Source organism: Triturus cristatus, chromosome 8 (assembly GCF_964204655.1).
Source record: "Triturus cristatus chromosome 8, aTriCri1.1, whole genome shotgun sequence".
In the NCBI taxonomy this organism is placed as follows: domain Eukaryota; kingdom Metazoa; phylum Chordata; class Amphibia; order Caudata; family Salamandridae; genus Triturus; species Triturus cristatus.
In genome coordinates this window covers 456,980,643-456,996,733 of record NC_140591.1, presented here as the reverse complement: position 1 = coordinate 456,996,733, position 16,091 = coordinate 456,980,643, and the positions used below count along the sequence as shown (strand labels likewise).

Sequence of the window (16,091 nt, the reverse complement as noted above, 5' to 3'; positions counted from 1 at the left end):
GACAGACGCGGCGGGGGTGGTACCACCCGGCCCCTCAAACGAGTCGCGCGACCGGCGAGGGGAGTCCGAAGAGGGATGTCGTCTCTTGGACTTCTTACCATGCTTCGACTTACCCGAAGACTTGGAACCCGACGAGAGGTGATGGTGGCTGCGGCTCCGCGACCGATCCTTCGACCTCCTCCTGGACCGGGACCGTGAACGGCGCGGAGCCGAGTGCCGGAGCTCGAGAAGCTTGCGGGACCGCTCCCGCCTAGCCTTCGAGGTCAAGGCCTGGCAGTCGAGGCACGACTCCGCATCGTGGTCGGCCCCAAGACAGTAAAGGCACCAGCGATGGTGGTCCGTTACAGACATCAGTCGGTGATAGGAGTCACATGCTTTAAACCCAGGCATCCTACCGGCACCAGTTTGAGTCGACGAGTAGACAAAAGAGTCCAAAATGTTTTAGTCAAAAAATGACTAAAGGGGTAAGCTCTTCCCGGATCGGCGCTGTCTGGCGCGGAAAAAAGAAGAACTGACGTCAGCGCGCGAGGGCGGCGTCTAAGTACTCTGACAACGGCATTCCGAAGCACGACGCCGACGACAAACGCGGAGCCGCAGACGACGCCTAGCGACGCACAAGGGGTATTGCTGAAGAAAAATCTTTCCGGCTCCAGCCTGACGCCTGGGGATATTCTAAGGTGAGGAATCTAACTAACGTGTTTCTTTCAGATCCAGAGAACCATCTTATCAGCAATACAGGAGATGGGAGACAGAGACATCAAGCTCCAGGTACGTGATGTTACTTATTTATTATCTTTCTAGTTTTGTGATTTCTTTGAGTTGAACCCCAAGAGGCTTCATATAGAGGGTAAAGAAGATAGGAGGTAGCATGGAACCCTGGGGATCCTGCAGCTGATAGGGACATTCTGCGACCTTGAGGTGCCCATGTGAACAAACTAGTACTGATTGGAAAGGTAGGACGAGAACCAGTGAAGAACATTGCCAGCGAATCCGATTTGAAACTCCATGGTGTGGATGGTTTTCTGGATGATCGATTGAGTAGCAGGTAGCTGAGAGTGCCAGCAATATCAGGAGGAATTGGTCATCTTCATCTGTGGTCAGAAGGGTGAGGGCTACGATGTGTACAGTAATGGTGTCCATGCTGGCAGCATGGTCTGAAGTCAGGTTGGTAGTGATGCAAGAGATGGTTAGTACTGATGTGATCTTGAAGTTGAACATCAACTGAATTTTTCAATGATCCTGCAGATGAAGTGTAGGTGAGTGATGGACCCGTACTTGATGAGCTCATCAGGTTCTAATGATTGTTTCTTTCAGAGTGGGAACATTTGGCCTGTCTTGAGAGGTTCTGGGAAGATTCCAGAGTATGGAAGCACTGACAATGATGAGTAGGGGTGAAAACACTTCCCTGGAGAAAGCTTGGGAGGAAGACTTCATAGGAATCAGCTTTGAGGGAGTTCAGTATGTCTGTGAAATCTATGAGAGACAGGACTGTGAAGGATGACAATTGTGGGATTCTACAAGAAGGGGTGGCATTAAGAAGAGAGCTTGGCGTAGTCGATGCTCTGCCATATCTTCTTATTTCATTGTAACGGTCTGTGGAGTGTGGAATACATGGGTCAGGCAGGGGCTTAATACCTTGCTTGATTATCTTGAAAAGTATTCTGCTTCGGTTAGTGGCTTCATTGATGGTATTGGTATAGTACATGGCTTTGGCTGATGTGAGGAACCGTCTGCGTATTGAGCAGGATGGCTTCAGTATCACGAGGTCATCTGGGTTTCAGTTGTTCTTTATTGGCAAACTCTTTAGAGTACCAGGGTACTGAAGGTATTGGCTTGCACTTGCACATTTTCATTGGAACATGGATGTAAACATAGTTTTTAAAAAAAGATTTGAGGTAATTTCAAATGGAGTTTGCATTGGGCATGCAGTCGGCTTGGCGAGGGAGGAGTTCATGAATTAGGTTGTTCATGGAGAAGTCTGTGAAGGATCTTAGAGCTAGATGTACGACCCTTTTTTTGCAGCCGCAAACGGGAAATCCTCCCGTATGCGACCGCAAAAACGGGTAATGGAATGTATGAATGCCATTTTACGAGTCACTGTCTCTCAAAATAGCATTTGCGACTCTCGCTATTAGGAAGGGGCACCCCTTCCTAATAGTGAGTCACCAGACCATTTACTATTATTTTGCGACCACATTTGCGGCCGCAAAACACTGCAGTTTACCACCTACTTCAAGTAGGTGGTAAACCAGTTGCAAACAGGAATGGTGTTAACCTTTGTTTAGGATACAGAGCAGGGAGATAGGGACGGGATGATGATTAGTATAGTACCTAAATACAGGTGGTTTGCACTGGATTGTTGGTGATTTTGCAAAGACAACGTCCAAGATGTGGCTTTGCAGTGTACTGGCTGAGTGAGGTGCTGCATCGAATTGAATGTTCCATGGAGATTAAGGAGGGACTTTGTTTTCTTTGAGCGTATGTTGACTGGGAGGTTGAAGTCAGGCAGAGGGTGGTGTAGGTGTTTTGCATGGATAACATGGCAACAAGATCCTTCCGGTCCATCTTTTCTTTGCAGGAGGCAACCCAGCCTGTATTTCAAAAAGGTACAGAGATCCCCCTCAGGAGGGCGCATTTTGTGAGTGCACATATCGGCAGTGGGACTACTGGGGGGTTCATGGGACCCTTTTTTCCTGCTTTCATGATGCCCTCAGTGGTGCAGTGCACCACCTCATATGTTGTGTACAATCAGTGTGCCCACTGACAGATTCTTTGCCTCTATGCCAGTGTCTATACTATGGTGCAGAGAGAGGCAAAGTGTTTCCTCGGGCCACGTCCCCATGCAAATTGGGAAACACCCATTGGAATCATGCCACCATGATCTGTATTACAGAATGGGCTGTGCAAAGAGCAGGATATTTAAAAACAGGATAACCTAGGGACAGCTTGCACAGACAAAAGATCCCCTAGAAGTAGAAGAACAAGGGATAGTGAGTGGAAATACAAAATAATCAGAGTTGCTCATGTGCAGTCAGTGTCATTTTTATCTGTGAGTCCTTGTACGAGGATCCAACATTTGGTGACGAAAGGTGAGCAACTAACTCAGACAATCTGGAGCGGTTGCCACATTCACAGACCACATTTTGCAGCATCAGAGCATCCAGATCATCCGACAGAACTGGCACACACGTAAGTACCCATCCTGAGGACAGCCGGAAAGATGCACAGTGACAGCAATGCCTCTGTCATAGGATCAGGATAACTCTGTAGCAAACATGGTAGCTCTTTTTCTTGCAGTCACATGGAAAATTTGCATTAGAGCCCTTTTCAGCATACTGGATAAATGAGCATTAATAGCGAGCTGAGAAGACAGATGTGTCAGTATATACACACAAAAAAATACAAGGTGAAAAAACGAAGCCTTCAGTCTGTTAGGTGTTCAAGATACTGGTCCCCAGTTTGAATCTGAGAGCTCAAGTAATAGGAAAACATTTACATCCGTGATGTATATATATTTTTTAATTTCGCATTGTCGGACATGGTTGTACAATTTTTGTTGCATATTCAATGATTGCTTTACTCATGTTCTGTAGAGTGAAAGACATACTGCTGAAAGCTAAATGAATCTATAAAATCTTTTTCAGCAGTCTTTTGCACAAAAAACATGATCGTATGCCATGCTTACAGCAATCAATACTAAAGTATAATTTAGAGCAATAGAAGTTTTTTGAAAGTGGGTAGCAAATGGAAAGGTTTCCGCTATTTCTTACCTCTGGCCTACGCTTTTCTAAAAGTAATGCAGGTGGCCCGAAAGCACCAGCACACAAATGTTAGAAAGACAAAATTTGCTATGACATATTCAAAGTGGATTAAAAATACGCTTTGCATTTGTATGCAATGACACTCCGAGTTACGATTTTGCAGGGTAGCACTAATAAGCAGGGCTTGGCGCTACCCTCTATGATATGCAGAAAGTACATAACAAATACAACACTGATACTTTAAAGCTCCATACTGTAACGTTATAGTTTTGCATTGAATCTTGCATTATTACTTTCTGTGTACACAGATCACTGAAACAACACATGGCTGTACTTACTCATTTCTGCCAATTTTTGTGCCAGGTGTTTGCTAAAGAAAAAACATTACAGTGAATTAGCATGGGTACTGACAACTTGTTTTGGTACAATATACACAACTGTTCAAAAATATATATCAAACATTTTGCAATATTTTTAAGCTATTCTTAAGCTTTGTACAGCAACGTGAGAGAAGAAGATTTCAGATGTAAGCTTTGGTTTGTGAAACACTTCTAGAAGAATCTGGGGGGGGAGACACTTGTTGCTGAGATTTCAAGGCCATATATGAATAACAATAAGTAAAGCATTGCACAAATATACCACGGACATTTGAGTGATATTTGTCAGGGGCTACAATCATTACGCCCATTGTGTAACCTCATCCTGCTAACCTGTTAGAACTCATCTTTTCTGCTACCTCAAAAATAAACACAAATATAGCTTCTGGACTCTAGATTTACAAGATGGTTTGTTTGGCATAACGGAATAACAATGTGCTATTATTTACTTAACAATGAAAAAAGTCTGGGTTTTCAAGTTACTCGTCAGAAATTAATAGGCAGTATCTAGAACCATGGCTGCCATAAGGCAAGTAGTAAATATACTGTCATGCACGCTCTCCTACCCGTCAAGACTTAACTCAACAGTAAATGGTATTAAAACACTATTAGTAATACGGTATAGTGTCTTTACTATTATTTAGAGTATGTCCCAACTATTGTATTAGAGCCTCAGCTCAATCAGCAGTTCTTAGTGTTGTTCTCTCACTCTTACATCACAACAGCAGCAGGGAAACATATATACAGCATAAGGTTGGGGTGGGGTTTAGTTGCAGAGAGGTAAGATTCTATGGCAGGACCGGAGGCTTCGGATTATGCCTTCTTCCTTCGCTTTATTTTTTACAGCGGCAACTCAACAAACATCACAAACTACATTTTCCATGAACACTTGGGAAAACAAAAAGTCTTAACAGGAGTCCTTCCTCTCTGTCCGCACTCCGACCGGACACCATAGTCCATCTACGCTGTTTACTCTTCCTTCGCTGCTCATCAGCAAGGTAAGTCGTTTTTTGCCTTATCTCCTGTGTTTTGGGGGTTTATGGTGTGTTTCTGGTGTTTGTTGCTAGCGCTTGTGCTATCTTTCTCCTTGCAGATTCCCTGGTAATCGCGGGACGCTTAGAGCGTGCCTAACACGATTTTCGCTAGGCCGGGCTAAAATTCCGTTCCGCTCGCGGAAATTGCGATAATTTGACATTTTCACGTTCCGCGGAGAGCGCGAAAATGTCAAAATTTCTGCAATCCGCATTTTACCAGAAATGTTTTGCTTACTTGCGCTGTAAAATAATACATTCTCGCGTGCGCGCGATCGCCTTACCTGAATCCCCGCGTTCGCCGACAAGTTTTCCCGATCCGGTCGCGTTCTCCACGAGATGTTGGATTGTTGGTAGCCATTTGCGCTGTCTCGCGACAGTTCGCGCCCGCAGGAACGTCATTCGTTGCGCGATCTCGTCTTTCTTCTCGCGATCATGCACCGCGAGACAAGTGAAAACAAGATGGCCGCGCCCGCGAGCAACCGCATGGGTAAGTTGGCGAGCCGCGACCATGCAGAAAATACCGCCAACGGGCGGGAAAAAAACTTCTGCATCTTCGCGATATTTCCGCGTGTTTGCGGAGATTTTTAACATTTTCGCGATAATTTGCGAAAGTGAATTTCGCAAATTCCGCCCACCCCTAATTTTTGCCCATAGACTGGTGCGGTGTGGTCCTCCCACCGCCAAGGGACATACGTTCCTCCCTGTGGGCAGCACGAGTTTCAAAACATGGATCACAGAGTTTTCCGACAAGCGCTGCCCTCAGGAAGTTGCCTGCCTCTTGCCACCCGGTGTGACACCCTTAAGGGTCAGTTTTGCCATATTTTCTGCCTGAACGTCTTGTGAGGTTTGTAATAAGTGCTGGTTCTGACACCCTGCGGGGTCGCAATTCGCACCAAGTGCTGTGGGACACGGTCCCGTGTGGCTTGCCCTGTGACAGGAAGGAGCTGGAGTGTCCCCAGGGCTCTGCCCGTCTATCGTGCACCTTTGGCCACCTACATTCGCCTGGGCTCCCTCCCAGCTCCAAATTCTAGTGTCTTTCAGGCCTTTTTCATTTGTGCTACTGCACACGCGCTGCCTGAAGCTGCTGAGACCCTGCGGAGCCTAATTTACCTCAGCATGCAGGGAGAGCATGACCAGTACCAGGAGGAGGATCCCCTAAACTACCTCCCCTGGGATGATGATTTTCATCAGGCAGTAGATGATTCTATCTATAAGGCTGTGGATCAGGCCATGGGGCCCCTAGAGCAGCGTCTGTCGGCGCGCTTGGACGAAGCTTACGCGATGTTAGCGGCTCTAATCCCTACTCCTACCCCTACCACTGTGCCCACTCCCTCTTCTCCACCTAGCAAGAAGCCCTGCACCGAAGGGTTGATACGGAGGCGTTTGCACACTTAAAGAGCGCCTGTTTGGCACAGGAGCCCCCTCAACCTGCCCAGTTGCCCCCTGCTGAGAGTATTCCACCAACCCTGCGGACCGCTTCACCTGATGACGATGGGGACTCCCCCAATACCGATGAGGAGGCGTGTTCCTCCAGATCTTGGCTCCCAGCCCCGGCCCCTGCCCCAGAGGGGTCTTCGGACATGTTGGACCCGGACGATATTATCCATCCGAGGTCTTCGGATTGGGACCCTGGGGACAAGGTGGCACACTACATTGTGAGTCGTCTGCGTAAGCCCATGGATAAAGACGCTTGCAGCCGCCTCCGGGCGGAGTGTCCTCGCCCCAGCTTGGAAGGGAAAGTGGCCCTAACTCCGGAGATTGACCAGAAGATGGCAAAATTTTTAGCGAAGTTCATTAGGGATCCCAAGAAGGGTATCGACCGTTCTTGGCGCACCTGTCAAGACAAGCTGCTGGATGCAGTAGGACCCGTCACCAAGATATTAGACATGGCTGAGGAGACCAAGTTGTCAGGGGCCCTAATTTCCCCGGAGGTTCTCTCCAATAGGGTGCAGCGTTCGATCGTATTCATTGGGAACGCGAACTGCGCACTCTCCACTGAGAGACGGAGGTCACTCCTTATAAAGATAGACCCCAAGTTGGGTGACCTCGCCTCCTCGGAGGCAGGTGCGGTGGCCCGGGGGACCTGTTTGGGGACCCCTTCGTCAAGGAGTTGGGGAACTTTGTTGCTACTTTCACTTTCCTTGACAGGGCACAATCCAACATTCGGAAAGTATTTATCCCTCTGGTTTTCCAGAGGGCCAGACGTGGCAGGGGCCGCTCGTTCGGCCACATCAACAGCTCCGAGCGGGGGCAAGGCTCCGGTCGCGGGCAATTTCAGGACAACGCCCGCTTCAATAACTTTTATCCCACACGAGGGCAGAAGTTCCGTGGTCGTGGAAGCCACAGAGGCCAGCAACAAGGTGCTGGACGAGCTGAGTGTGCTGCCATCAGCGAACTTGAAGGGGGGGGGGGGGGCGCTTGGCGCAGTCCTTCCCGGCATGGGTGTCCCTCACAAGTGATGCTTGGGTGCTGCAGACGGTCCAGGGCTTCCAGTTGGAGTTTCATGGCCGTCCATGTCAGCTATATAGCCCCCGTCCCATTACTTTCTCGAAGCGCGATGCAGGATTGGTGCACGACGAGGTGTTCGCCCTCCTCCAAAAAAGGTGTGATTTGTCGCTCGCAAGAGCATTTAGGTGGTTTTCTCAGCAATCGCTTTTTAGTCGACAAGGTCGACGGAGGCCGATGTCCGATCATCAATCTAAAGGACTTTAACGAGTGGCTGGTGTACCGCCACTTCAAAATGGAGGGCATCCACCTCCTCCGGGACGTTCTGCGTCCGCTAGATTGGATGGTCAGGCTCGACCTAAAGGATGCATACCTGACGGTGCCTATATTTCCCCCTCATCGCTGTTTTCTGCAGTTCAGATGGGAAAGTCAGGTGTACGAGTTCACCACACTCCCTTTCGGTCTATCCTCTGCTCTGTGGTGCTTCTGTGGTGCTTCACAAAGGTCCTTCGGCCGGCAGTGGAGTTCCTGCGGGCGCGGGGAGTGCGGATTATCATCTACTTGGACAACATGTTGTTTCAAGACCAGTGCCCCAAGCGGCTGTCTACCCAATTGCAGACCGCTGTCAACCTCCTCCAGGGTTTGGGGTTTGTTATAAATGAGAAAAAGTCCCTGCTGGTCCCCGTCCAATGCGCAACCTTTTTGGGTTTCAATATCGACTCTGTGTCCTCCACTCTGAGTCTTCCCGCCAGGAAGATGGCAAAGATCAGGCACGAACTACGTCAGACCTTGGCGAAACAGCAGATCTCTTTACGCCAGTTGGGGCGCTTGGTTGGTCTTCTCGCTTTGTCCATTCAGGTCATTTTCCCCGGGCACTTGCATTACCGGGCCATGCAGCGCCTGAAGGCGTATCACCTCAGACGGGGCCTGACGTATTCACAGTTGATTCCACTGTCGGAAGCAGTGAGGGATGAGATGCAATGGTGGCTCACGCACATGGAGGCCTGGAATGGCCGTGCGATATTCGGTTCAGCCCCAGATATAGTTATTGAGTAAGACGCCAGTCGCTCCGGGTGGGGGGCCAGGTGCGGAGAGTTATCCACAGGTGGAGCCTGTTCCACTCACGAGCAGTCACTGTACATCAACTGCTTGGAGTTACTAGCGGGTTCATTTGCAGTTCAGTGCTGGACGAAGGACAGAGTGCAGTCATGTGTCCTCCTCAGGATGGACAATGTTTCGGCGGTCCGGTACATCAACCACCTGGGGGGCACCAGGTCCAAGATGCTGGCGGATCTAGCCAAGGATTTTTGGCCCTTTTGCCTGGACAACCAGATTTCGGTAACAGCGGAGTATCTGCTGGGACGGGAGAATGAGGTGGCCGATTGGCACTCCCGTCACCTTCTGGATGCCAGTGTTTGGAAGCTGGATCCTCAGATTTTGTCCCTACTGTCGGGAAAGTGGGGCCCCTTCTCGGTAGACCTGTTTGCGTCGAGACTTGATCATCAGTTACCGAGATTTTTCAGCTGGCGCCCGGATCCTCTGGCGGAAGCGACGGATGCTTTCCTCCAGGACTGGCAGGGGGTGCAGAGTTATGCATTCCCTCCGTTTTCCATGATCACGCGAGTGTCAGCGCTGCTGCGACGCCAGCAGACGGAGGTGGTCTTGATCACGCCATGGTGGAGGTCTCAAGTTTGGTTTCCGGTTCTACTGGAACTTTCTTGGAATTTTCCAATCCACTCCCCCACTCTCCCCACATTCTTCTCAATCCTGACCTCGTTCCCTATCGACTAGTCCAAGAAGGGACGCTGAGATTGATGGCCTGGATGATCTCCGGCGTCGCTGGATGCTCCCAGGCCTTTCGGGAAAGGCTGAGGACTTGCTCTCCAAGGCGTGGGCAGATAGCACAACCAGGAGATATAGATCAGCCTGGCACCGATGGCGTCGTTGGTGTGTGCGACGGGGTGTTGATCCCGTGTGGGTGGACGTAGTCCATGTTTTTAATTTCTTGGCCGGTTTAGCGGAGGATGGTCTGGCCTATCGGTCGATTAACACCTTCCGTTAAGCGATTTCTGCCGGTCACATGGTGGTACAGGGATCCCCTGTCGGCGAACATCCCTTGGTGTGTCGGCTCCTTAGAGCATCCCTTGGTGTGTCGGTTCCTTAGGAGAATTTGCCTTTCGCTTCCCCCAGAACCGCGATACTCCGTACTCTGGGACGTGAACAGGGTTTGAACCTTTTTCTGTCTTGGCAACCAAATAGGTTTTTCTCTCGTAAGGAGGTGACAGCCAAGTTGGCAATGTTGTTATGTCTGGTTTCCTGCAGGCGTTTCTCAGATGTAAGAGCCTTGGACATTTCTGCCAGAGTCTTTTCACTGGAAGGGGTATCTTTCAAAGTAAGTAGGAGGACTAAGTCTAACACAAGAGTGATTTCGTATCCAGCTTTTCCAGACTCCCCTAAACTGTGTGTAGTGCAGTGCCTCCATGCCTATGAAGAGATAACTGACGAATCTCGCCCTCCGGGTGAAAGATAACTGCTCATTGCGTTACGCAAGCTGTACAAGGCAGTCTCATCCCCGACCATCGCTAGATGGGTGCGTTGGGTAATGCAGGAGGCGGGAATCGATACTAAACAGTTTGGTGCCCATTCAGCGAGAGGTGTAATGGCCTCTAAAGCTTTTGCCCTAGGGGCGCGATTGAAGGATCTGATGCGCGCGGCCGATTGGTCCTCAGATTCCACCTTTAAGAGGTTTTATTTCAAACCGGTGCTGGAGGTAGCAAGGCTAGTTGTCGACAAGCTTAGAACTGGCATTATCAGAAGCCTCCGGTCCTGACATAGAATGAAAATTTGCCTAGGCTTCGTGCTGGTAAGTTTCAATTCTATTAAGGACACGGAGGTGAGGATTATCCCTCCCAAGGACTTCAGAGAAGTGGACCCTCCCCGTATGACTGTAAGTAATCCATTCATGGGCTTCTCTCGGTTTAGTCATGAGTTGATGATGATGTTGCACAATTGACGTTTCCTTGTGATATGTTACATTGGATTTCGGTTCCGCCTCCGACACTGCCTCTTTTGTAGGATATGATGGTACCAAACAGGACGCATGAAATCCGACAGGATGGGCTTCGCGCGAAGGAAGAGGAAACAGCGTAGATGGACTATGGTGGCCGGTCGGAGTGCGGACAGAGAGAAAGGACACCTGTTAAGACTTTTTGATTTCCCAAGTGTTAATGAAAAATGTAGTTTGTGATGTTTGTTGAGTTGCTGCTGTAAAAAATAAAGCGAAGGAAGAAGGCATAATCCTCGCCTCCGTGTCCTTAATAGAATTGAAATTTACCAGCACGAAGGCTAGGCAAATTTTCATTCTACTTTGTTAAACCATATGCTGTATCTTGTTCTTAGTGTTGAATCTTTTTTCATAACATGGCCCATAACTGAAGAGAGGCTGTTTCAAAGACTCACAGGAGAAACAAACTTTGGAACACAGCCTCAACAAACTTAGCATTAGTCCTACAACAATTCACTCACGTATCTTGAAGTTTCAGATGAATGTCAAAAGTACATAAATGTTTGTTTGAAGATAGGAGCTAAATTTAATTTTTCTTTGTCTCTTCTTATGGACAAGAGTTGGGTATTTTAGCCAATATAGAAGTGATTTTACCAACCCGTATTTGTATTGCTGCAGGAAAACTAAACACTGAGCGTATTTACATTCATGTGTACAATCCTGTTTTGCTAAAACATGTGCTTTAAATAAAACTTTAAAAAAGATTTATTAATGCACCAAAAATGTAATAGTAACAGGCTACAGGGGTTCTCCATTTATCAATGTGCCACTTACCACTGCCACTTACCTTTTTCAGTCCGTGATGTTTCCTAAAAAACATCACTCATAATACATAAGAATTAATGTTTTCTTCTGAAGCATGTTTCATTGCTTGATTTGACAGGAGGACATTTTTTGGAGAATAACACGAGGTGTTTAATTCAGGTTCCTAGCTAGGTAAATCAGCAAGTGTTACCGTGTGTCTTTGTATTCAGCCAAGGGGAAAATGCGGAACACAATTAGACTAGATAAGATATGCAAGCCACAGTTCTCTTTACATCACGACACAGCAGCCTGTTGTGGCATTGAAGATTCACAATCATATTGGCCTGATCATATTTTTTCCATTTCCATGTTTTATTTAAATACACACTCACTGCAAATTTACTAGCTTTGTTTGGACCATCTTATCTTCCTCGATTTTACACAATGGTCTGAGCATTCTACATTAGACAATAATGATAAATATTCCAATATCTTCCTGTTTTCAAGCAGCCTCTTTGTTTTTTTAAGTATGTTTTTTAAAGTTTTACAACAAAGAGCAATAAACAATTCTACTGGGCAAGAATTGCAGAGCATTAAAAGGAATAATCACAAACTAGATTTTGCGTCAAAAAGCAGGCAAAAAGAAAATAAAGAGTAGCAAGTGGGAGATAGGGATGGGGCTGGAGACCAGGGCATTTGTGGGGGTAGGATGATGATTGGGATCCGTGTTAGGTTAGGGAGGGACAAAGTAGGTGAGGAACCAGGAAAAGCATGTCATTTGCAGGGCACAAGTCCTAATAAAATAAGTGGGGGGACTAATCTAGTTAGGCAGTATGGAAGTGACATCATGGCGTGCGACATCACGGCGCATGACATCACAGGAATTGACATCATACAAAGTGGCATCACAAGCCACTACTTTACAGGAAGTGGCATCACAAGAAGTGACATCAGATCTAAAGCCATCACACATATGTTTAGCAGGTCGATCATGTGTATGTTTGAGCCCATTGCGAGGATAATAGAACAGTGAGCTATGGAAGCTGATGTGTGACTTCTACACCTTGCAATCCCCCAGTTTTATGTAACACATCCTGTACATTCATTTACAAACGTACATAATTTATTATACATGTAATATGCACGTGTTGATGTAAAGCCCTCTGACACTCTGCATTGGGAGGAGTAGGGCTATACAAGAAAAAATAGTGGTACTTAAATTATTTCAACGCCTCCTCAGGGGATGTAAGCTCTATATACATGCAATTTGCTTTGTGTAAATACTGGGAAAGACCAACACATCTGACATTCTTACAGTGCATGCATATCTCCTAAACAGGGACTGAAGGAAGTGCAAAGCTGACTTTCTTAATTAAGTGTGAAGAGCTAACAAGGTTTGAGCCTTTGTTTCCCCTCCACTTCATTTGCATTAGGCGTGAGGCTTCTGGCTGCTCCCAGTCAAGAGACTCCAACAAAGGGAGGCCTGATGACCCCTCAAATTCGGCCTTTGTTATGGGCCCAGCAGGAGTCTAAAATAAGAAAGCCCCCTCACTTCCTGCACCTTGTTGCTTGTTGCAGATGAAAAGCTGACAACGTGCAGGCACTGCTGACAGTGGCCCGGTGTTTGGAAATTACACTGTGTTTGGAAATAACACCGGGACGCGTTCAGCACATTATTCAGTGTGGCCCAAATTCTTAGCAGAGTGGACGGCGTTCACCCTGTAAAAATAGTGGATGGACGCCGTCCACCGGCGTGTACCTCCGACTCGTGCCCTGGTCATATGACTCACGGGTAATGTATCATCTCTGGTGAGTGGGGGAAAGTGTTCAAGTGTCCCATGCTGCGGAGATGGGCTGCTTATGGATGCGCTGGACCTCCTTGAGGCGTAAAGCCTCGCTCTCAGCCCTTCCCCCACCGCTGCACAGCTCCATGCCAGGACACCAGCCAGGGAGGCTGGGGGGACTGCCAATTAAGGGTGATGGCACCTTTAGCGAGGAGTAATGCTAGACTTGCAAAGCACACCCTAACTACCACACACTTCCTGTGCTTAAAAATGGCTAGGGCACAGGCCTCCCAAGTGGCTAAGTCCAGGAATGCAGTTACTGGGTGGAGCGTGTAGCCTGTCAGTATGAGGCAAGGGCAGGACCAGACAATTCATTGGAGATCAGCCGAAAACACCTGGCAGTGCAGGCAGCCCAGGCGAGCCGTGGAGAAACAGTGGTTGAAGTGATGTGGTGTGTGGTACGCTCTGTGGTGTGTGGTGAATTGCATACTCTGAAACGTGCATTGCGGGAGACTTTGTGTTGAAACTCAAGGGCTCTACCCCATTCAGAATCGTGGAGTGTCTGGCCTAGGTCTGTATCCCATTTGTCTCTAAGGGAGACAAGCAGAGCACCCGTGTGATCTCTCGCAGTTTTATACAGTCAGGTATTAGGTGAAGTCCAGTCCCCCATAGTGTGCAAAGTCTGAACTACAGAATGTGTATGAAGTTCAGTCTCCACCACGGACCACAGAATACGAAAGTTGTGCTGTATCCAGTGATAAAGAAGCTGGCCAGCAAGGAACAAGTCCCTACTGAAGTGAGGGAGCAATCTTGTGATCTCTCAAAGCTCTGTAGAGTCAGGTGATTAGGCGACGTCCAATCCCCATGGTGCAAAAAGTCTTAACTACAGAATATGTGGGAAGTTCAGTGTCCACTACGGACCACAGAGTCCAAAGGTTGTGCCGTATCAAGTGATATTGTAAAAACTGACACCCATTCTCCCCCTCCCCGGAAGAGTGAAGTCATCAACTAGGCGGTCGATGAGAAGAAGCTGGCCAGCAAGGAACAAGTTCCCTAATGAAGTGAGGGAGCAAACGTGTGATCTCTCAAGGCTCTGAAGAGTCAGATGATTAGGCGACGTCCAGTCCCCATAGTGAGTAAAGTCTGAAAGTACAGAATGTGTGGGAAGTTCAGTGTCCACTACGGACCACAGAGTACGAAGGTTAATCCGCTTATCTCTGCAGGGCCTCTCAGCCTGCAACAACAAGAGCTGCGGGGCATTTGAAGCCTCAGCTTTCGCTCTTTTTTTAGCCACCATTTTATGGAAGGCTCTACATGTCCGCAATAGCGATCCTGTCTCTGTGGGCACATCTATGAACTGTCTGGTCTGGCAAGATAGTGCAGTAATGATTACATGTTTAAATGAATTAATCCCTGATTCACTGTTTAGGTAAACTTCTCTAAAGCCAGTGTGTTCCACAGTCTATGGATCCAATGAATAATTTGAGCACTACTTCCTCTTTGAATTCTGCTACAATAGACAATGTGAAAACAACAGTTGATGGATAGAATGCAGAACAATGTCATACATTCACCCCAGTACAGAGATCTGCGCCTAAGTCCATCGTTTTTTTGCTCACCATGCAGGTCCAGTTTGAACCCAGCCATATGCAAATCAGTCTTGACCCTGTGCCTCATGGGAACAGTCCAGCCCGAACTGCCAAGCCAGGTCCTCATTGGACTGGAAACAATAGACAATGTAGCAAATCCCACAAAAAAAATCCCACAAAATGACCCACAGGGAATCCATCAGATTTAAGTATATAAGTCATGAAACTACTCCCCAAAACTTTGGCCCGCAGGTCCTTACACTCCACAATTTCCTCCAACTGATATCAGGTCTTAAAGTTAACCAGTCGAAGTCAATCCTATATCCAATTAATGACTCTATGGAACCTGATGCCTGATGCTGGGAATTGACGATGGTCCTGAATGGATTCTGATATCTAGAAGTAAACATCACAGTCCTACAACTGCAAGGCAACATCCGGCTGCTCTTGGGGAACCTACACAGGGACCTAATCTATTGATCTCCAATCCCCTTCTATATCGTGGAAAGGGTGGCCATTACTAAAATGCTGTCTCTGTCCAAGCTACTTTACGATTTGCAGAACTATCCCTCTCGCAATCCACAATCTTTCAATAGAAAAGTGAATACCTTTGTTCAGAATTTGTGATGAGAGAATAAAGTCAAAAGAGTCTCTATAGTGAATTGCTACAAAAATCAACTGAACAGGGGTTTAGGTACGATGGCCATCGCCTATAAGGCCTCCCACCTTATTGTCATACACCTAAGCCGAGAGATGGGCGACTGATCCGTACTACCTTTATGAAGGACTGACCCCCCCACCGATAGTGTGAGTCACTAAGCTGATACTATTTGGCATGACTCCTAACAGGCATTCCAGTGGCATGATAAACTGATGGGGGGAAACCCTACAGTTGCTCGGGATATGTATCGGGACCCTACTTCTGTCGAAGGTTTCAGAGGTTGGGATGCTAGTAGAATATCATGGATGTGGTTTCCATCTACGTTCAGTCTCAGATCTCCAAGCTGAGTCTGACGTCCAAAGATCTCAATTCTTCTGCTGATTCCAACTCTGACATGCCATCAACCCACTACTGAAAGACTCGGATGTAATACAATACTTTAACCCTTTATAGGCCAATTTGACAATAAGTTCCCAAAGGTGATGGAAGATTTCTCAGTTGTATTTAATCATTAACTTTCCCAACTCCCTCCACAAACTGCAAGAATCCAGGGAGGGCAAGGTAGTACTTCTAACAGATGAAGATTGGAGAGATGCCCTACTGTCGTCCAAGGAATTTTCCACTGCCTCACA

General features: G+C 47.5%; 1 protein-coding gene across 1 annotated transcript in view; it reads right to left on the bottom strand.

Annotated features, from left to right (window-relative positions):
* RB1 (RB transcriptional corepressor 1) overlaps positions 1-16,091 on the bottom strand; it is a 1,278,597-nt gene that overhangs the window by 26,622 nt on the left and 1,235,884 nt on the right. The window contains exon 26 of the mRNA XM_085621884.1: positions 4,100-4,131. Coding sequence (XP_085478010.1) covers positions 4,100-4,131 — 32 coding nt within the window. The remainder of the gene's footprint in view (positions 1-4,099; positions 4,132-16,091) is intronic.